Raw genomic sequence first — 22,278 nt, 5'->3', positions numbered from 1 at the left:
TGAATGAGTGAGTGCGATGCTGATGTGACTCGCTCAGCTTTTAGAACGATATGTAATGAATGGGGTGAGCTCTACCCTCACCTATCCAAATTAACCATCGTGTCGAGTCACTGAATGAATGAGTGAATGAGTGTGATGTTGATGTGACTCGCTCTGCTTTTAGAACGATATGCAATGAATGGAGTGAGCTCTACCCTCACCTATCTAAATTAACTTTCAGGTCGAGTCACTGACTGAGTGTGATGCTGATGCGGCTTGCTCAGCTTTAAGAATGATTTGTAATGAAAGTTTTTTTCAAAAAAAAATTGGCTGTGAATTTTGTTGTAATTATATAAAATAGAATCTAGCCCAAAGTTTTGTGTGAAAAGCTCTAATCATTATTCCTAGTGTGCATTTTTAATTATGCTAACTCATTATGGCAGCCTAATGGAAAGAGCGCTTGTCTGCTATTCAAGGGGTCCCAGGTTCAAATACCCAAGCGTAAATATTACAAGCAGCCATGCTAATCATGCCGTAGTATCGAGTAGGAACTAATTCACAAATGCAATCTAAAAAGCTATACACATTAGAAAGCCCAGGGAAAGTCTCGGGTCCGCAATGCCAAAAATAAATTCATACCCATTGACTGAATTTTGGATTGAATTTGAAAGCACACTCATTTCTAAATATTTCCTTTCAGTTCTCTAGCGGGGGATGTATTTAAAGTATTCATATCTAATACTAGTGTATTTATTAAACGAGCGTTGCACAAATATTTCGGAATCGGATGCTATTAACGAATGTCGCTAGAGTCTTAAAGTTAAAAAAAGTAAAAAAATATGGCTTATTTTAGGAATTCCTATGTTTACCAAGTCATGATAATCACAGCAATTTCCGTAGCAACAGACTATGACTTCAACTTTCAGAATTATATTTACGAAATTTAGTTCTGACTTAATGAAATCCATTATTTACCAGATATGCTGTTTGACAGCAAATTACCAATGAATTCAACCTGCATCAACCCCGATCCCTCCTCGGAGCACTGGCTACATACAGGGGCGGATCCAGGATATTGTTCTGGGGGGGGGGAACGAGGATACCTCGTAATACAAAACGAACGCAATAATAATGGGACCGCATTAATTAATTTTTAAGGGTCTGAAGGGGGGGCACGTGCCCCAGTGCCCCCCCTAGATCCCCCTAGCCCCCCCTAGCCCCGAATGGCTACATGAATATTTACTCAGTGGTTCAACCTGAAAGCTGGTTTGGATAGGTGATGGTAAAGCACAACCCAAACTAAGCTGCATGAAATTGATATCAGACCGTCAATGTAAGGGCGACGGAGGGCATTTCTATTCCGAGTGCCTCCTCGCACTTCGAGTATTTTTTGTTTAGGTGCGTCCTCTGGCTTCACCCGGGGTTTGAACCCGAAGTCCTACGATCAGAGGCCCAATACCCCCAATACTATGCTCAGTGGGCCATCAAGCTCCTAATATGCAATGGTATTTGGATGGCAATATGTATGGTATTTGGAAGAGGCAACCCACATTGAAGTCATTTGCGCAATGAGGGATGCGTAAGGAAGGAAGGGTGGAGAGATACCCGGCGTCGACATAAGCCTACTCTTAACGAAAGGCGCCAAGAGGACCACGGCTTAACGTCCCATCCGACGGACGGAGTGTTGCGCTTGAAATGTCCTCCACACAACACTCAAGAAGGGATCGGGTGGTATCTGAAAATTACGTTTACGAATATTACGAAACCGCCGGGATTTGAACCCGAGCCCACGGGGTGGTAAGCCAACACTGTATCTACCACGCCAACCCGTTGACCAATAAGTAACTACTAAGCCGCAGTTTAGGGTGTATATCTCTGGGTTTAATTTAAATCAATTACAATAAAAATTTAAAATAAAAAAGGAACGAAAAAATGTTTAAATAACACGCTTTTTACAAACACTATAAATGCACTAAAAAGTAATAGGCTTTGCATCATTCGGAGAATGAATCGTTGGTGCTAATTAGGTTTATTAGAAATATGTGTGGAAAGAGCCTGACAGGGGAGACGCAAGTGGTGATGTTTATGTTCCTCCAATCGAAACATTTCAACTAGTCCCCCGTGTGCCCTTGTTGTTCGTTCGGGTAAGAATAGGGTAGTTTCCTTCATTAAAGGGATAACGAAAGGCATTGATTGCGATTCCTGTACCCACCAATAGTGTATTAGTAATATACATATTATTTGGCTTTAGAAATGCCGGTTTAGACGAATGTAATGGTCAATTTTAACCTTATTTTTAAAAAGGCCAGATTGGCGCCCATGCGATGCCACTCCACGCGACGTCACAGGGGCCCAGATGCTATACGAGAAGTCAGGACTTTTACATCGTCTAAGATTACCAATGCATGCATGAGGTACAGAGCTCAGGGAAACATTTATTAATAATCACCTATTAAAATTGCCTAAGGTCGGAAAGTTTCCATCGTTTGATAGGGTATTAATAATCATTATTTAAGCCAAGCACTACCAGCTAGCAGGGTACTCTGCTACCTGCTTGAAGCCTGCACCGCAGCGGCGCTCATAGCCTCGCATAAAGGTGGCCTCATGCGGCGGCAACCGGAACCACAATGATTTCACACGGGCTTTTTCCAGCATTCATACTTGGCCATCTCGTTTTTGCGAGCTTGAAAATTTTCACTTATCATTTAAACGCGAAAAATAAATATCATCATTTAAAAATCTAAAAGCGTGAAATTCGTACTTCAGGAGTAATAATATTTCGGTTTAGACAAAAAATAGGAAACCACCCTATTGGCTCGCATATGAATATCTAAACATAACCAGCCCTAAAGCTTTATTCTCCGAGAGATGATGAGCTTACTTCTTCGCGCATTTTATATTGTTTTTGGAGAAAGCGAGTTCTTTTGACACATTTTTATTTCTTTTTCCTGTTATTTAGTAGTGAAACACGTAATCAATCAAATCAGAGCTGTTAAAGAAATATCTGCCAAAATAGTTATAACTAAATTCGTGTATAAAAATTATTTTCCATATGGAAATTTAGTCAATTAATTAGAGCACTATGGGATAAAATTTCAAAATCCTGATTATTGAATATTGTATTGTCATCAGAAGCAAAAAAAAGTACACAATTTCCAGCCAATACAACAACGGGAAGTGCTTTATAAATCAATTGCTAGATTCCATGGATGAATAAGCCGAACAGATAAACCGTTAAGAAAAAGCGTATAGGAACCATCCAACCGAATTTAACCAAATTTGGGTTCAGCAAATCTCTGCCACATCAAGGTTTTGATCCCTTCTTTCATGGCCTGAAACGAGGGTCGCTGTTTTTCAGATTTTGCACATTGAAATAAAGTAATTTTTAGCGACATTATATTTTGAAAAGAATTAATAAATGCACTTCAAATGATTTTGGTGAGTGATGAATGATTACACAGGCCAACAATGAAAAAACTTTTTTATTGAAAATACCTTATCCTCATGTTTTTAAAGTTGCCGAATCCAAATATGATGGTTTTAAAGTTGTGTCACCCACCATTTATTCACATTTTACAGTTGAATTTATGAAATCAAGCAATATTCTTAGAATTTAACAGCTATTTTATAGTTACAATAAAATTGAATAAGTAGGTCTAATGAACGAAGATAATGGGGGATTACTGTTGGTACTTCACCGAGAAGTTCAGGAAGCGATTCACCGCAGAAAAAGCTACACAAGAAGCTTCAAGGAAAAAAGGGAAAGAAAATGTAGACCACTTCTAGTTGACAAACCCTGTAAACCCTGTATTATCACGCTGAAGTAAATACGTACAAACAAATTTATCACGATGTAGTGAACAGTAAATACAAACAATTTTATCATGTAACACAGTGTTTCATTGATTTCCCTGTATACCATATTGGGTTATTAGAATAAATATTAAATACATTTTGCTTGGAAACTATGGGCGATACAAAAAAAACTAAGGCCAGGTTTGGATTCAGCACATAAAAATCTATAAAGATCAGCTATTAAAATAAAAAAAGTTTTCAAACAAAATTTTTTTTGTTGGCCTGTGTTATTCCAGAATGATACACTTTTTTGAGTACAGTCATGAATTCTTAATTCTTCAGGTTTCACTTCATCCACCCCTGACAATAGTGAAGGCAATAATCAAGTGCTCGCACAAAAGTGCGCTTTGCATTGCTAAAACATCCAGGGTGAATTTGGCATCTGAAAAAATTCAGTTACGTTAAATATATGGTAATAAATATCATTTAAAATAATGAGTCATTGAAATATTTTTGTATTAAGCATAATTTATTGATTCATAACATTTTGTTTAGAATACTCAATAAGATAATTAAAATAGGAATAATTTATTTTCGTAATAAATAATTTACTATCGCTATAAATACAAAAAGCCAATCGGTTCTACTTTAAGCACTATTTACACTGCTATTTACAATTGTTGAATACTTTAATCTTTATTAGAATCATAATATTGAGCACATAATACCTCATTGGCATTCTTTGTTTGGAAATTATAGTAGTCACCGCCAAATGATATCTATCTATCGAATGACATTTTGTTCATTAATAGGAATCCTCATCGAGAGATAAAGGACGAAAAGCCTTGAATCAATAGGTAAATCAAAGAGATGAAAACATGAAACATATTTAATGCGTGACATCGCCATTCTGATAAGATGATCGTGTGTGTTTTAGACCATTGATTACTCTTCGATTGCGTTAAGAAGGTATGCAAAGGGAATTCATTGAGCTGCATTAGTTAAGGCTGTATACATTGCAATGTAAATATATTATTATAGAGCATATAACGGATTCAATTTTGATTGATTTTTGTCGGTGGCCCTACTTTTGCCGCTTTCCCAGTTGCCTATATCTAATTACATCACTGACGATGACCTCGTCCCTTGATTCCCGTATTAGCTATCATCAAAGAGATCGGAGAACACATTGGCTGCGGAGAAATTGCGTACCACACGTGGCTCCGCAGGTGGTGGCATCACCAACCACGCATTACGCGCGCGCGCGCATTCTGCCTTGCTCCGAATCTGTTTCTCCTCGAGTGTCGCGTCGAATGTTTTCTTCACTTTCGTATTTTTCCATCTCTTCCTCGACTTTCTCGTGCCGGGGGAACAGTTTCTTGATGAAATCGTTGAGCTGTTGTTTGTCGGAATGGCGTTGGACGTGGTCAGTGGTTCGTGGCAGAATGGAGACGTCCGCGCACGACCGGAAAGTCTCTTGCGGTCCGCACCCCACTGCTCCCGTCCCGTCGCTGCAAGTGCCCCACGAATTTCCTGCGAACAGAGGAGAAAATGTACACGTGTACACACGCTATGTAATAGTCAGCCACCTTTTTATGACGTTGAAGCATTTTTTAAAAAGATATACAAATATATCGTGCAGTCTACGTATTTTAATTTCAGAAACACACTTTCACGGGTTGAAACTGTCTTGCAGTCGTTTTCGGATACCTGATAGGTGGTATTTATATATTCCCACGTTCCCCGAAAAGAGCTCACATCGACCTTGTACATCTGGGTTTTCTGAAAATTGAAATTTACATAAGCACGAACAACAATGCCCTGGATAGGTGCAACCTCGCCAGGCAAAACTGAAACCCACCACCTCTCCTTTAGCCGGCTTGGACTTTACCCCGCCGCCAACGAGGCCGATAGTGCGTGATAGATATTTGGTACCTGACAGGTAATTGCTAACCGATGGGTATTAGGTATCTTATGACTGCAAGCCAGTGGAAACATGTGTAGTAGTTTCTCACATTAGAATAACTAGACAGTGCGATATCTTTGTGTATCTTCTAATTACATACGCTTTCCTACGACATCTCACCCGAAAAGTTGAATTAATTTTTTGAAGCTGTGGAAAACTTCGTTGGCTCTGCGTCTTTCGCAGTTTTCACAATTATTTATTGATGCGACCGGTTTTGATGCAAGGTATCATCATCTCGGTTTCGCTGAAAGTTATCAACATCTCAGTTTTGATGCAAAGCACCATCATCATTTAGCGAAACCGGTTGAATCAATAAATAATTGTGTAACCTGCTATTACCTTTCCTTGAAGCAGTGGTGTAGCTATGGGGGGAATGAGGGGGTAGATCCCTCAAAAAGCCTCAGAGAAATAAATATAATGTTTAAAACTATCGTCTTGTCTTGACGCATAATAACTGCATCTGCTTAAAGTTAAATTTTAAGTGCCAAAATCATGTCAAATGTATTTCCAGGTATGTCATTTTTCAAAATTTAAATTTTTAATTTAGGCCCCCGCCCCCGTTGCCTACCGGAACCGCCGGGGGAGCGAGGGAACCCCCCCCCCCCCCGGGCCCTTGATCCCCCCAAAGCATATTCCTAATTACGACACTGCCATGAGGTATTATCATGAAGGAATTCCATTTCCTATTTGCGTATTTCTATAGTTGACTTGTGAGGCTCCGACACCGAAAGAAGAATCTACAATCTACAATAAGAAGAATCTACTCACAGCCTACAATGCAAGTAAAGAAGTGAGGAAACAATCGGATGCTAAATGCATCATGTAGTTCATCAGATCACGAATCAATTTATCAGATGGAGCATGTTTCTGTACGCAAGGCCGTAGCCAGGGGGGGATCAAGGGGGATTGATCCCCCCCCGAAATAAAAAAAATTAAATATATACTTTATGCTCGCTTGGTGCTCACACGACGATATTATATAGCGGTGCAGGGACATCTAGTGGTCCAATGCGACTTAAGTCAATAATTATCTAAGCGAATTTGTAGGTGCAGTGTGTGTAGTTGTAGTGCAGTGTGTGAAATAATAGTGCTGTGAATTAGTAGAGAGGTGAGTGACTTATGAGCCTCCTGAGGGACCGTAGAATTGATATCGACACCGAGGAGTTAATTTATTTGGTCACTGCAAAAAAAAGCTTGAAGGCTAAATTCAATTTTATAATAATATTTTTATATTTTCATTTAAGGGTTTATAATAAATATGTATATTTAACCGTACACGCTATTTTATTTATCCTATAAAAATAATTTTATGTTTGTCTACTATTCCATAAAATATTTCGAAAAAAAATTCCGAAAATATTTTCTGGCTACGGCCTTGTCTGTACGGGAGTGAGGCTTGAACTTCAACAGCAGCAGAGAAGTCAAGAGTGGAAGCATGCGTAATGTGGTGCTACAGGAGAATGACGGAGTTAAAATGGATCGACCAAGTAAGTAATGAGGAAGTGCTAAAAAGAGTGGCAGAAAAGAGAAGTCTTCTAAAATCCCTAAGATGAAGACAGGAAAACTTAGTCAGCCACAACATCTACATAATACTCCGCTAGCCGCCTAAAAGGCGTGGGGCAGAGGGTGTTAGGACACCGGCCGTTTACACATGAGAAGAAAGTGCTCTAAGGAAATTACGACTAGCATTTATTAAAGTCCTTTATGGTTCGGGGGAAAAACGAATTCCCATATCTATCCGTTCAGTTAATTATCGCTTCTGTCGGGCCTGGAAATATAGTGGACCTCTAGTAATGTGTTCTCCGTGTCGCTCTTAAAGATATTCATTCTCAATTGTTCAAGGAATCTAAGCCTAGCGCGCAGCCTCCGAGTCTCCAGCCTAATTCTAAAGCTTCCGGTACTGTAGTTCTTTAAAAAAAGCATTAGCCAAATCACAATTATTTTTTTTAAACCTAATGGATACCGCACCAATAATCTAATAAACCTCGGGTCAGTTGCTTGTTCGGGAAGAAATTTCCCGCAAATGAGATTGTACAGTATGAGATTGGCCTGGTGGGAATATGGTGTCGTCATATTAATTGAGTTCATAGCATTCCGCTTCGGTTCTCAAAACATCGAAGCAAGGGTCACTCAGGGACCAACGCATTTTCCTATCGCTCGCCGCCGAGTGAAATAAACCCCTCGAGACGTAATTTTGCGAGGCGCTGAGACATGTAATCGGAAGAATCAATTTTGTATACAGACTGGCGAACTTATCTAATTTTTGTCGTCAGTTACCTTTTTTATGCCTCCCACAAGAAAACACTGGGTAGGTACATATACCTTGAAATTACTTCGATTGAATTTGTTTTTTTTTTTTACACCCAGACGTTTTGGACTTGTTGGAATTATCATCGGCTAGACTGGCGTAATTAAGAGGGTATTAAGGTCGACTGAGTTTGCCGATACGGAAGAATAAATGACGGAAGACCTTGAAGTTTAGTTGATGAAAATTATGAGGATAAACACTGACGAGAAATGAAGATCTGCTTGTAATGATCTCTAATTTGCGAAGGAACACGAAACCATGGAATAGATTCTCCTATCCATTTCAAAATTGTAGCTGAAATTATAATGTTATTACCTCCTTTGATTTTATTTTTAATTATTTTATACAGACCGCTGAACGTGCAAAAGAGCCCATCTCTCTGACTGTCTCCAGAATTTATTCCATTTTTGGCCATTTTTTATTCGAGTTGTGGCCTTTAACCTGTGCTGAGCGCTTTGATTTTATATTTTGAGTCATCCTAACTAGGTTTATCAATTTGTTTGGACTTCCAAACATGTCCAAATTTATCCAAAATCCCTCTATAATAACACAGCTATATCCTTTCTGAAAATAAATGAAAATTACATATACTTCTCTTTAATACTCGAAATTTATCGACATAATTTCTTTTATGTGTGAATATTTGGTCTATAGGGTGGTTTCCTATTTTTTAAATTGCTTACATCGAAAGATTATTACTCCTGGAGTACGTGATTCACGTTTTTAGAATTTTAAATGACGATATCTATTTTATTGCGATTAAATGAAAAGTGAAAAATTTCAAGCGCGCGAAAACGCGACGGCTAAGTATGAATGCTGGAAAAAGCCCGTGTGACATCATTCTGGTTCCGGTTGTCGCCGCGTGAGGCCACCTTGATGCGAGGCTATGAGCGCCGCTACGATGCAGGCTGCTAGCAGGTAGCAGAGTACCCTACTAACAGGTAGCGCTTGGCTTAAATTAGGATTATTAATACCCTGTCAAACGAAGGAAACTTTCCGACCATGGGCAATTTTAATAGGTGATTATTAAGAGAAGTTGCCCTATGCTCTATGCCACATGCATGCATTGGTAGTCTCAGGCGATGTAAAACTCCTGACTACTCGTATAGAATCTAGGTCCCTGTGACGTCACGTGGAGTGTCATCGTTTGGGCGCCAATCTGGCCTTTTTCAAATGAGGTTAAAAATGACTATTTACATTCTTTTAAACTGGGATTTTACATTTCTACAAGTTTCTAAAACAAATAATTTGTATATTAATCAATACAATTATGTTGAGTAACGAATCGCAATCAATACCTTTCGTTTTCTTTGATGAAGGAATCTACCCTATTGTCGATTTGCCTTTCATAAATTCTGCTTGGTGTTCCTGGATTATTTCGTTTGTATAATACTCAATGCGATTTAGGACTACTTTTTAGAGGACTTAATATTATAGTGCACAATGTCTCTGGGCTCTGGGGTCTCCCCAATCCTGTTTAACATCGCGATCGAGGAACCGCTGGAAACAGTAGAGGAGGTGGGCCTTGGTGTCAGAGTTGGCTCAAAATAAATGTTTTTTTCCTTTACTGATGGCGCAGTGATAGTCGCTGACAGTTTGAAAGGCCTATCAAGACTGACTAAAATATTTATAGAAGAAACGGAAAACAATGGGGCTTAAAGTAAATGAATCATAAACCAAGTGCATGGATTTCACGAGAACTTCCAATAATGTGGGCCCCATGCTAATAGGAGGACATGAGTTCGATGAAGTAGACCTCTTTAAATGCTCAGGAATTATTTCGCATGATAATAGGGAAGAAATTGGTACACAAAATGGACTGAGTTTAGTAAGCAGATGCCTACAAGCAAGCCATAGGCTCTTCTCTTGAAAATCTCTATCCCATAAAACAAAAATTAGAATATACAGGACAATAATCTGCCCAATACTGATCAGCTGTCTACTGTCTTCTCTAATGACTATTTTTCCATTAATTTTTTTGTATAGTTGCTCACCTGCTGTATACTGCCACCGGATGACGCACCGCTCGCAGGTGATGTTTGACGGCAGCACCACCTTCGTCTTGTACTCTCCCGTTCGCCACGTCTCCACCTGGTACTCGAACCCGGACCCGTCGGCCAGAGGGAGAGGGACGAAGCAGTCCTCTTGCTCGAGCTCATTTGGGGATCGCAGCGGGCAGAGGTGGAACTCGAAGTGGCCGAGGTGGCTGGCTGTGATCTCCGCCGTCACGCGGATGGTGTCTCCGGGTGAGTACGATTGGACCACGTGGCCGATTGACATCTTCCCGGTGTTCTCGTAGGGACGAGGCCTCGGCAGGGAGAAGTCGTCGCCGCAAATGCCACAACGACCGTCATTGACATTCCATTGTTTCTGAGGAGGAATAATTTACATGCAATGAAAATATTTATCTTCTATATTATTTCTACTGTATAGATACCTTTTTTTCAACTTATACGCAACCAAACTCTACAAATGAGGTACCAAAATGCACAGAATTTATCAGAGAACATGCGACGGCATATCTTACTTCCTAAATATTGCTATTGTTACCTAAAATTCGTTTTTAAATAATAAAAAAACATAAAAAAAACAAAAACCGGTAAATATTCCTGACGTTAACGGCGCACAAACTGATACATTTGTTCATTTGCAACAATATCTCGCATTCTTTAAATAACTTTTATCAAAATAAGGCTGATTCCACATTCAAGTCTCCAGTTGATACGTAAGTATGAGTCATCATGTGCGTTTAACAGAGAACAGTGTAATTGCTTCCAATGTTGTGTTTAAAGAGGTCCTCTGACCTCAATTTGTACATGAACATTCCAATTAAATTTGTACATAAGACCCTGCCTTTTTTTCTACATTTTAAAATTAGAAACGCGCCTATCCCTCTGTGGACCTGCATTGAAAAGAGCGGGGGAAGCCCGCTGGGAGCGGGCGCAGCGCAGCACGCTCCTTTCAAACAAAAGTCAGCAAAAGCAAAAAGGTGAACTGAATCGATTTAGTTTCTTGGAGTGTGTTTCGTACAATAAACAAAAAACTCATCATCATCATTTATGTCATTAAATTAAATCAAAATCATTCATGTCATTAAAACATTCATCCAACATAATTTATCAAATTAACCTTACATTTGTGGTATATCCTTGAGTCTGTAATTTGTGATGAAGTATATGACACTGTGCGAAGTTGTGATTTTATAGAATTGCCGTTCTACTAAATAAAATTTCACCGATACTTGAAAGTGAAATTAATTCTGGGTTTTTGTCTGGCCAGTCATTTTTATTATGTGCCTCGAAAAGCTAACAAACAACACTTTTTCACCACAAATCATGATATTTTCTGCCTTCTGCCAAACGTGAATAACTACCTAAGATCCGAAAGACGACCGTTTTCATTTGGCATAGCAGCCTTGTAAGAAGCTTGGATGCTCGCGGTCAGGAAAGCTGGGTTAGGGGCAGTGTGCGGGATGGGGACGTATTTTGACGTTTTTGACCAGAGCTAGTCCTTAAAAGATATCCTCATAAAGCCTCCACCGTTACGGATCTCTATCAATAAATCTCAGAATCACGTTAGTTTTCACATTCACAACGGGAGGGTAGTATGTTTCCATTTGGTTCGTAACATTTCGAAGACGTTTTGTTTGGGGTGTTCTGGATTTGAAATCGAAACCGGTAATTAGCTTAGTAGTTGAACACCTTTGCTTCAACGCTATTCTTTATGGAATGATTACGACTCACTAAATCCTATATCTAGAAAATTTCAGACATTTGCAACGTCTAAACCTACGCAATGCCATAAAAGTGACATTTAGTATTTGTAATTGCCATTGTAGTTAGCATGAAGGGTAATGGAGTTTAAAAATCCCTCCCCCTTACGAATATTTGGGAGATGCGGTTTTTAACTACCATCACCAAATGAATCGTCTACTTAAAAACACCATCTCTAATTTTTTTGTCAACTGCCTTGATAATAGGATACTTTTACCCAAAATTTGACACTTTGCATGTTCATCGCTTCGCAGCAGCCTTGAACAAGTTTAGGCCATATCTTTCCAAATTGACTCGATTAAATTCTGATCAAGTCATGAAATTTTCATTATGAAATGATTGCGTTCATTGTTTTTTTGTTTTTCAGGTACTACGGTGCGCAAGCGTGAGTTTATTGGTTTTACTCATATTTTCGTGACTATTATAATTGAATAGTATTCTTACATGTAAGGGCATTGAAAAGCAATATAACGCTGGTTAAGTAAGAGTAATGCATGTAATTATTAACAAGAATATGGGATTGATGTAATTTTCCAATCTCACTTATTCATGCAGCTCATGTCCACTGTTTCACTATTTCTTTCCTTCGAAATATTTTTTTATTCACTGGCATCATTAATTTACTGATAGCGGCGAAGGTACTGTTGCAAGCTAATTATGTTCTATTTTTACTATAATTATGTTAGAAACCATATTTATAATGGTTTTTTTTGTCAAAACGGCAAGTAAAATATAATGTTAAATAATTAATGTTTTATATGTTCATCGGCCGGTACCACTGTGAGAACCTAATTAATAAATATCCAAGTATTCAGGTTGAAAATCACCAAGCCAAACAAAATACCGACTAATCATCGAACGTATTTAAGTGTAATATTACGGAGTTGATCAATTGTTCATTATACTTAAAGGTAAAAAGGATAGTTAATGACTCTGGTCGTAGTTATTTTATATGTTCTTTCATGTGTTATTCACGTAGTTAGTCATCATAGGTTAAAACTCGCGAAATATAAATGGTAATATTGGAAAAGTTAAGCGTGAAATTGCCAGTTTTTCGATCGACAATCCATGATGTGCGTACGCTGCATTTTTCATGAAATCAACATTACCTACGTGTTTTGATGAAGTTTTCGCAAAAAGATAATTTTTTGGCGATGTTAAATAATCATTTTAATAAGAAGAGAAACTGCTTACCTGGAAACCACCGCAAAACAACTGGTTGTCGTCGTAGTTGACTGGCGCTCCTGGTATTTCATCTCTCCACAGAGAAGCCCTATTCAACGGTACTTTCAGGTAACCATGGCCGTGGACAAGTATAAATACGTTGACAAACACCAAGAGTAGTGGTAGAACCTTCATGCTGATAACGAATGGGGTTTATGAATAATTTACTGCAAAAAAACGTAACCAACTTGGGATGAGCTTGGAAGTCTGGTTTTATTTTGAAAAAACCTGGTCCGAAAATCGCCCAATTGTCGTGGGAATGGACTCCCGCCTATCTGTATGCTCACTCAAACGAATAAGCACCACTGTGTTTCATCTTTGGGAGATTTGAGGTTCATATATATATGCCCATTGATTTATAGGTGAGAGTCATCTCAGTGACTTAGAAGCTGTTATCTTTCGCTATGACCGGTGTCAGTTAATATCTTTTTCGCTAGACACGCCCATCACTTTATCTGTTGCTTGTTTTATGTGGACGTCGATTATGATCCAGCTAGTTGGTATCGCAGCTGGATGAATCAAATCGTTTATTGTAGAAATTCTCCCTGCCGCTATCTGCTACAAGAAGGTTTCATCTTCTTCTTATCTCGTATTCTGCTGTCCTCGATTAAGAAATCCTTGTGGCTTTTATTTAATTTTCATGATTTCCTTATGGCATAAGGTTAGCTACGATATCGATATTTCATTGGAAAGATAATAGACCGGTACTGCGTTATCAAAAGAATCAATTTATTACCGAGATCACATAAATTTGAGACTCCCACCAATAAATAAGCTCAGATTAATAACGTTCATGTTTGCGGTGAATAGATGATGATCAAATGCAGTAGATCCTCGTTTATCCGGACCTCAATGTTCTGGGTGTCCGGTTTTATCCGAACCAAAGATATGAGCCAATATTCCTTGAAAAGTAATGTTCCTCCTGCTAGTGAATGTTCTATATAAGATTACAGTTTTCAATGAAAAACAAACAGGAAGATTGATAATTTATGTATAAAAAAATTAATTAAATTTCTCCTTTGGATATTGTTTATTGTCTCATAAGTTGTGCTTATGGACGATGTCATAATAAATAAATGGAACGTTTTCCTATGACAGCGCAGTACTAATTGTTTTTATTTATATTCCTATAATGTATTGCTGCTGGTTCATCTGTATAATGTCCGGTACCAGTTAATGCGGATAATCGAGATTCTACTGTACTGGAAATTTATTAACTCGCTGTAGTGGATATAATTTCAGCAAGTGGCGGTTTTGAGGAAAAAAACGTGTTATTGAGTTGTCGCGACGTATCTAAATTATCTCAGGTTGATGCTCTCGAAGTCAAAAGATAAGAATAAAAAACAGAAGATTAAAATTTGTAAATATGGCCATAAGTTTTCGGCGACAAGATGATCTGCTTCTATTTCGGTATCATCCTCTTGTGACTCCTATACGACCATGATGTCAGATTATAATGCTAACCACACACAGAGTCCTCCGGAAGGACAGTTAAGATAGATAAGTCGTATTTACGCCCTACACTTGAGCGTAATCATCAATGACTCAGACAATTGGGAAAGGAAAATTTCATGTGGATATCAATAGGGTTGTTTCCTTCATCAAAGAAAACGAAAGGCATTGATTGCGATTCGTTACCCACCATTACTGTATTCATAATATACAAATTATTTCGTTTTAGAAATACCAGTTTAGACGAATGGCAATGGTCCATTTTTATCCTCATTTGAAAAGGGCCAGATTGGCGGCCATGCGATGCAACTCCACGTGACGTCACAGGGACCTAGATTCTATACGAGTAGATAGAAGTTTTACATCGTCTGAGATTACCAATGCATGCATGAGGCACAGAGCTCAGGGAAACATGTCTTAATAATCACCTATTAAAACTGGCTAAGGTCGGAAAGTTTTCCTCGTTTGATAAGGTATTATTAATCCTTATTTAAGCCAAGCGCTACCTGCTAGCAGGGTACTCTGCTACCTGATAGCATCCTGCGTCGTCTGCCTCGCCCCAAGGTCACCTCACTTGCGGGAGCGGGAACCAGAACGACGTCACACGGAGTTTACCCGGCATTCATACTTAGCCGTCGCGTTTTCGCGCGCTTTAAAAATTTCACTTTTCATTTAATCGCGAAAAATAGATATCGTCATTTAAAAATCTAAAAGTGTGAAATACGTACTCCAGGAGTAATATTCTTTCGATTTAGGCAATAAAAAAGTAATAGGAAACCACCCTATTGAAAAAGCAAAGTTTTAGTTCTTTCAACGCCTACGGTAAAGGATAAATAAAATTTGCCAGCCTTGGTGGCGTCGGGGTAAAGTCCTCGCCTGCCAAACATAAGGTCGCGGGTTTGTGTCCCGCCTGGATAGTTTGTCTGTATGCAGTGTTTTTCATCGTCCTTCGTTATTATCCGTTTTATTCTCCCGCTGAAAAGGCCTTAAATAGGCTGTTCTCGCGACGATGGAGGATATAAAATAAAAATAAATAAAAGGGTGCGCTCCGTATCTCCTGAAAATTTCAAGATTCTCCTTCTGTAAAGGCCTTAAATGGGCTGTTTATCACGGCGATGGAGAATCTTGAAATAAAAATTAAATAAAATGGTGCGCTCCATATCTCCTGAAAATTTCAAGATGACTGTCTTTGCTTTAAACCAGGAATAATTTGGGAAATTAGGCTGACCGTGCGGTAGTGACGCGACTGCTGTATACAGGGTGTCCCATTTATCTTGACCACCCGAAATAACTTTTTGTCCAGATGCGATTTCAAAAATGTGTCAATCAAATGTTCATTATCCGTCAGGGGGACATTGATAAGCATGATTGCCTTCCTTGTAGCTTTGTAATTTACATAGATATGAACAGTGGTATGTCATTTTTAAATGGCACCCTATATTTTTTATCGGCAATTCATTTCCTCTCCTAAATACTTATTCAAAAATGTAGCACAGTGGACCATTAAAATAAACACAACGCTATGAAAACATAAGGGGCTCATCCACTTACTGGAGTTAACAGTAAGCAAATGACAAGCAAGTCAAAACAACACAATAGTCACTTTGAGCCCGGGACCACAACCGCGTCCACGTCTAGGGTGCCATTTAAAAAAGACATACCGCTGTTCATATCTTTGTAAATAACAAAGCTACAAGGAAGGCAAACATGCTGATCAATGTCTCCCTGACGGCTAATGAACATTTGCATGACACATTTTTCAATTTGCATCTGGACAAAAAGTTATTTCGGGTGGTCAAGATGGACACCCTGGTCAATGGGACACCCTGTATATTAAAGTTTGTAGCGTGCCAGTGTGCCTCCATTTTTCGCAGTCCCTCTTTAGGGTCTATCTCAGTCGTAACAAGTGCTAAAGAGATGGAGTTTGGTGCGTTCGACGCGGAATCTATGCACGCACACTTTAGAATAGGGTGGTTTCCTATTATTTTTTTATTGCCTAATTCGAAAAACAATTACTCCTGGAGTACGTATTTCACGCTTTTAGATTTTTAAATGACGATATCTATTTTTCGCGTTTAAATGAAGAGTGAAAAATTTCAAGCGCGCGAGAACGCGACGGCTAAGCATGATTGCTGGGAAAACCCCGTGTGACGTCATTCCGGTTCCGTCTGCCGCTGTGTGAGGCCACCTTGGTCACGACCACCGAGAGACAAGGCCTGAGCGCTGATGCCTTCTAATTGTCTAACGTCACGAGCCGTAGGTTATCAACCACGCCTTCCGACAATGCTTGCAGTTGTTTATATTTATAAGCCATTGCGGTGAAAATGGTGATTGGGTTGTTGAACGCTAAGTTATTTGGAGTTTTAAAGCTTTTGCGATGGTTTTGTGGGCAACAGTATTGAATATAAGTGTTCAACAAATAGTGTACTAGTGTTGTCTGCCTCTGTGCAGAGGAAAATACACGGAGGTAACGAAAGTGTGCGTTTTCAAATTTCCTATGGATGAAGAGACGAAGAGGAAATGGATACTTACCATTCCAAGAAAAGACTTCCAGCCGACGAAATATTCCGAGGTGAGTTACTATCTTTTTCTTTCTATTTGGACGGCGTGATTATTCAGGGAAATGTTAGTATAATGTAAATGTTGATCGTCATTAAAAGTGAATTAAAAAGATATTTGATATAAGCATTGACCGGTAGACGAATTGTTATGGTTTCTTGAAACAATTCTACTCTCGAGTGTATTTGCAGGTTGATTTCAATATCATTTGCGTTATCGCTTGAATAATTAATGGTTTTAATTATTTCATAGTACTTAAATGTCTTTGAAATTCTCGAATATCAACGCTAAATAGAATACGGCGCTTATCCTCGTGTTCTAAGGTGTTGTTATTAAGAAGAACTTGATTTTTTGAGGGTGTTATGAATAGTTTTGTTATTAGTAAATTGTGGAAACATTTGAAACACTCGGAATGAATAAATGGGATACCTACTTGTGTAATAAATATGGCCCATGCCTACGATGGCATTTTACATTATTTGTATGTTTACGCATGCATAGGGTAGTATTACTGTTTTAGAAAAGAAGATTTTTTTGCATTTAGTAGTTCTTACATAGATGATATGTACTAACTAATCGTGTTAATCTGAGAACGATTGTTAGGAGAGCAAAATCTAAAAGTCTTCGAGGGTATTAAATGAACGATTTTTCAGTAGTTAATTCATTATGGAAACATGTGAAACGCTCGGGATGAATAAATGGGCTACCTACAAACGAGATAAATATGGCCCATGTCTAAGTTTGCATTTTAGATCAAATATTGTTAATCTAACTACCATTGTGTGCACAGCGAATTATTTAAGTCGACTTAAGATCTTGTTTACTACACCCTTATCAGACGAAGGTATTCTTCACTTGAAATACAGTTGATTTTCCGTCTACCAATAAAATTATCTCTATTTTTAAGGTGTGTATCCGGCATTTTATGTTTGAAGATGTGCTTCATTAAAGCTCCTACTTCGATGAGAAGTCAGGAAAACTGCTGGCTGTACCATTGAACAGCCCAAAACTGAGGGATGGTGCCATGCCAAGGATCTTCCCTGATTGCCCTGGGTACCTTACCACTTCAGAGCAGACCAGGGATGCGCCATTAATGAAGGAACAGCGTCTTGAAAGTGCTAATGTGGAAGCTGCTTTAGCTGAGAGTTTGAAAACTCAGGAAGCATATAGGTCTTAGAAAAAGCTAGACTCTTTCGGAAACGTAAATTCTCTGGTGAAGATGAATAAGCATTCAGCATTTTGGGATGTGGTCGTGAAGCCGTGTGCTATAATATTAAAGCATTTGGAAGAGTGTGCACCACCTCTTATTACTTACTCATTAATAGTATACATTCATAATAATATCAAAGTATACCACTGAAAAAGGGAATTAAAAGCAATAGGCAAATTCATTCCACTTTTTCAAGCCTATTTCATGCATGAAAAGTACCTATGATGTGTTGGATAGAATTTAAAAACTCCACAAATAATATAAATATTTATAGCGATAGTGTAGCTCTACTGGAAGAATGAAAAATTAAAGACTATGCAAATCAATCTTTGAATAACTTTATCAAATCACAAATGTCTCTTGTTCCAGAAAAAAAGATAAGTAGGTGCAAGAAAAGGAAGTAAGTAAGGTTCATCTGTGACATATTTGCATTTGCTGCAATGTTTTTTTAATATCTCCTGAAGTTCATATATTTGCTCGCAATTCTGGTCATTTGGTTTTCCCACATCCAGTTACTATCAAACGGCTCGGCGCTTCTTTTAAAATTGGTGCAATTAATGATCAAAATGAGCATGGGTTTCTATTTTACGTGAGGCACCGAGTATCTCATTACAGAGTCACGAGCGTTATATCACCCTTATGATGGATGAGTTTCATTTGAAACCCTTTCTTGACTACAAGGGCAGATGTATAGAAGAACCTGCATATAACTCCAGCAGTTTAGCTTCTAGTGCTCATGTGTTAGCGGTAGAGAAGTTACTATATTCATTTAAAGATATTGTCCATATTTTGCCAGTGAGTACTCTGTCAGCCTGTGTTCTAAAAGATATTCTGAAGAAAGTCATCATTGGTCTCGAAAAAGTTGGTCTAGATGTGGTTTGTGTTATAAGTGAAAACAAATCCATCAACAGGAAGGCAGTATCTCTCTTCACCAATCCACCAAGGCTGAGTATAGTTTATCCACATCCTTCTCATTATTCTTGACCATTATTCTAAATGCTTGACTCTGTCCATATGTTTAAATGTATTCGCAACAACTGGATTAATAAGAAAAACTATTATTTTCCCAACTGAATGCATTATATGCTATATTTCTGTGTTATCAGGTAAGACATGGTATTTTTCCATTCAAAACAATTTCCCCAGGTACTTTAAAGCAGCAAATCCTAGTTCACAGTTTCTTAAAAGGCTACAATTCGCCCCATTAAGTGATTAAATTGCCATGAAATTATAGTTTGCAGATAGGTCTAATCAAAACAATATTTATAATTTAACAGAAGCACAATCTAGTTTTATCCTAATCTTGCGCATGTGTAAGAACATAACTTTTTTATTTCATCATCGTTTAATGCAGCGATGCTGAAAAAATAAAAGCCCCGTGAAGGATGTAAATATCCTATGACTTCTATGTTATAAGAACCACTGATGTGTAAAAAATGTTTTACTTAATATAAGACTTTTAATTATATTCTCGAGGTTTGGAATGCATTTGGAATCAAGCTGTTTCTCTTCAAAGAAGATTTTTCGGCGAAGGCGTTGGTCCAGTCGAAACAATTATGTTTCCCGAGGTAGGGATTTACTGTTAACATCATTTAAATGTAATTACATATGATATTATATAAGGAAAATTGTAGCCGGAGAAATGTCTGTTCACATATCGTTTGGTTTTCTTACGTATTCCCCACCAATCGGCGCTATCAATGGCAGTCTTTGCTACTCCCTCCGTCCGCCTACGACTCGTGACGTCACGATTCAGCGCTCAGGCCTTGTCTCTCGGTGGTCGTGCCTTGGTGCGAGGCTATGAGCGCCGCTACGACGCAGGCTGCTAGCAAGTAGCAGAGTACCCTGCTAACAGGCATCGCTGGGCTTGAATAAGGATTACTAATACACTATCAAACGAAGGACCTTATGCAATTTTAATGTGTGATTATTAAGAGATGTTTCCCTGAGCTCTGTGCCTCATGCATGCATTGGTAATCTCAGACGATGTAAAACTCGTGACTGCTCGTATAGAAACTAGGTCCCCGTGACGTCATGTGGAGTGGTATCGCATGGGCGCCAATCTGGCCTTTTTCAAATGAGGTTATAATTGACCCTTGTCATTCGTCTAAACTTGGATTCCTAAAACCAAATAATTTGTATATTATGATTACACTAATGGTGGGCAACGGATCGCAATCAATGCCTTTCGTTTTCTTTGATGAAAGAAGTTACCCTATTGGCCGATTATTCTCGCTATTTTACAATGACAAGCAACAAGGTAACAACCGGTATCCCGAGTAGGTCAACTTGGGTGCAGAGCACGTTGGTGGGAACTGCCAGCCCTGAAGTTTATTCCCTCATCATTTGCAAAATTGTTACATTTCCCCGCTCTGGTTCTTGCACACTTAACTATTTCCATCTCCTCCTCACGTAATGTTAGATGCATGCAGAATTTAATTGGTTAGCTACTAGGTCAATCAAGATCTTAACCGCTGATAATCTAGATTAGAATGTGGTGCGAATAATATTTCAAGGCGAGAATAATTTTACATAATGTATGCACCAAATAGAGCATTTCTATATCCTGAAATTCAACCTATAAATTTTTAATAGCATTAACGATTTATTTATACCGTGTTTTGAAATATTTTAGCCAATTAGAATCCTTTTTAATACGTCTCATTCCGCCTCTTTTTTTGTTCATTTGGAAAATCAAAGGCCATGATATTCGGAAAATGGTTAAATTTTTTTCTGGAATCTCCACGTTCTGCGAGGTGTAATGCTTTTTCTTATTATTTTTTCCTGTAGCATTAGAACTTGTCTAGGGATCATTTCGATCCTGGCGAATTATTTGTTTTCTACTCTGGGAATGTACTACAAAATGATTCTAGTATCTTATTTTTCAATTGCTCAACTTTTCAACAACCAGTAATCAAAGTAAAATTATGTTTTTGTTGCAAAACTCGGAGGAAACTTCCGACAAAGAATTGAACTTTATGTTCGAGATTAGAGTCCCATTAATTTTTCATATTGCCTGGTTTCAGTGTTACTATCCCTTGATCTATAGACCATTTAGGTCAATAGATCTTGAGAATAACTTTATGGGGATGGGGCTGAATTGCTTTTAAATTAAGTGGTTATTATAGATAGAGAATTGTTATCGTTGTCATAAGTTCCATTATGACTTAGGTATTCGTTAAGTGGACATTAACGTTATTGAACACCATATGTTCTTTCCTGCATTGCAACATGAGGTAGTTAGTCGATATCGAAACAGAAAATTGGATTATTCCGTTAATTTCTCTATTTAAGATAAGGATTAAATGTTTGTGCTTAATCGAGTCCTTTTATGAAATCAGTATAGTTTTAATCTACAAAGTGATATTGTTTCCATCAATTTTCTTCGTAGTAGGCAAGCTGGATAGGAAAATTTTCCATTTGGATTGCACACGAACTTAAATGGAGGGGGGTAATTTTCACTTAGTTCTGCCGATGGTCGTTCGATGATAAATCAAGATACAAGAAATAGTTGATTACTTCGCCGGCGTCTTTGCAAAAATATCATAGGTATCATAAGAACAGATTGATAATGGTTTGGTCATCTATCTTTTCTCCGTATTTTTTCGCTGCAGTATCGTGAAAATTATGTGTGTATTTTCATCGGAAATATGTCTGTCATATGAGGCTAGAATTTCGTGGAGGAAGAGAGCCAGCTGGGTTTTGCTCTATTTTACTTTCCTAAATTCATGTAATCCTTTTCCTCAGTGCATTAGCGAGGAATATGGCCCATTTTATGACTTGAAGCAATGCAATTAGTTTCAATGAGCTAATAAACGGGTACACGAATGATATAATTAATTGATTGTTATTGAAGGTGTCTTTTTATTGAATTGCCCTGTATTTTTATCTGTGACTTAATCTTGTGTTTAGGGAAGTTTAAGGTATTTAAATGAATATTTCACAGGTATGTTAGGATCTTGAGGTTTTACTTTCAGGGAAGTTTTAGGTGTTGAAATGAATGCCTAATAGA

At 38.2% G+C, this 22,278-nt stretch overlaps 1 protein-coding gene across 1 annotated transcript; it reads right to left on the bottom strand.

The window, feature by feature from the left end:
- Positions 1-3,998: 3,998 nt before the first annotated feature.
- On the bottom strand, positions 3,999-13,427 carry LOC124167921. The gene is made up of 3 exons (XM_046545984.1): positions 13,016-13,427; positions 10,043-10,418; positions 3,999-5,307 (listed from the first exon to the last, which is right to left on the bottom strand). Exons 1-3 carry the CDS (start codon positions 13,178-13,180, stop codon positions 5,027-5,029), a joined length of 822 nt encoding a protein of 273 aa, XP_046401940.1. The 5' UTR covers positions 13,181-13,427; the 3' UTR covers positions 3,999-5,026.
- Between the last annotated feature and the right edge of the window lie 8,851 nt (positions 13,428-22,278).

Source organism: Ischnura elegans, chromosome 11 (genome assembly GCF_921293095.1).
Source record: "Ischnura elegans chromosome 11, ioIscEleg1.1, whole genome shotgun sequence".
Lineage (NCBI taxonomy): Eukaryota > Metazoa > Arthropoda > Insecta > Odonata > Coenagrionidae > Ischnura > Ischnura elegans.
Note: the sequence above shows the minus strand (reverse complement) of the source record. Positions and strands in the feature narration are given on the sequence as shown.

Excerpts from the sequence above, each read along its gene's own strand:
- LOC124167921 (XM_046545984.1), bottom strand. The coding sequence starts at position 13,180 with ATGAAGGTTCTACCACTACTCTTGGTGTTTGTCAACGTATTTATACTT. Across the intron at positions 10,419-13,015 it reads TGTTTTGCGGTGGTTTCCAG|AAACAATGGAATGTCAATGA; the intron begins GTAAGCAGTTTC and ends ATTCCTCCTCAG. Across the intron at positions 5,308-10,042 it reads CCGGTGGCAGTATACAGCAG|GAAATTCGTGGGGCACTTGC; the intron begins GTGAGCAACTAT and ends CTCTGTTCGCAG.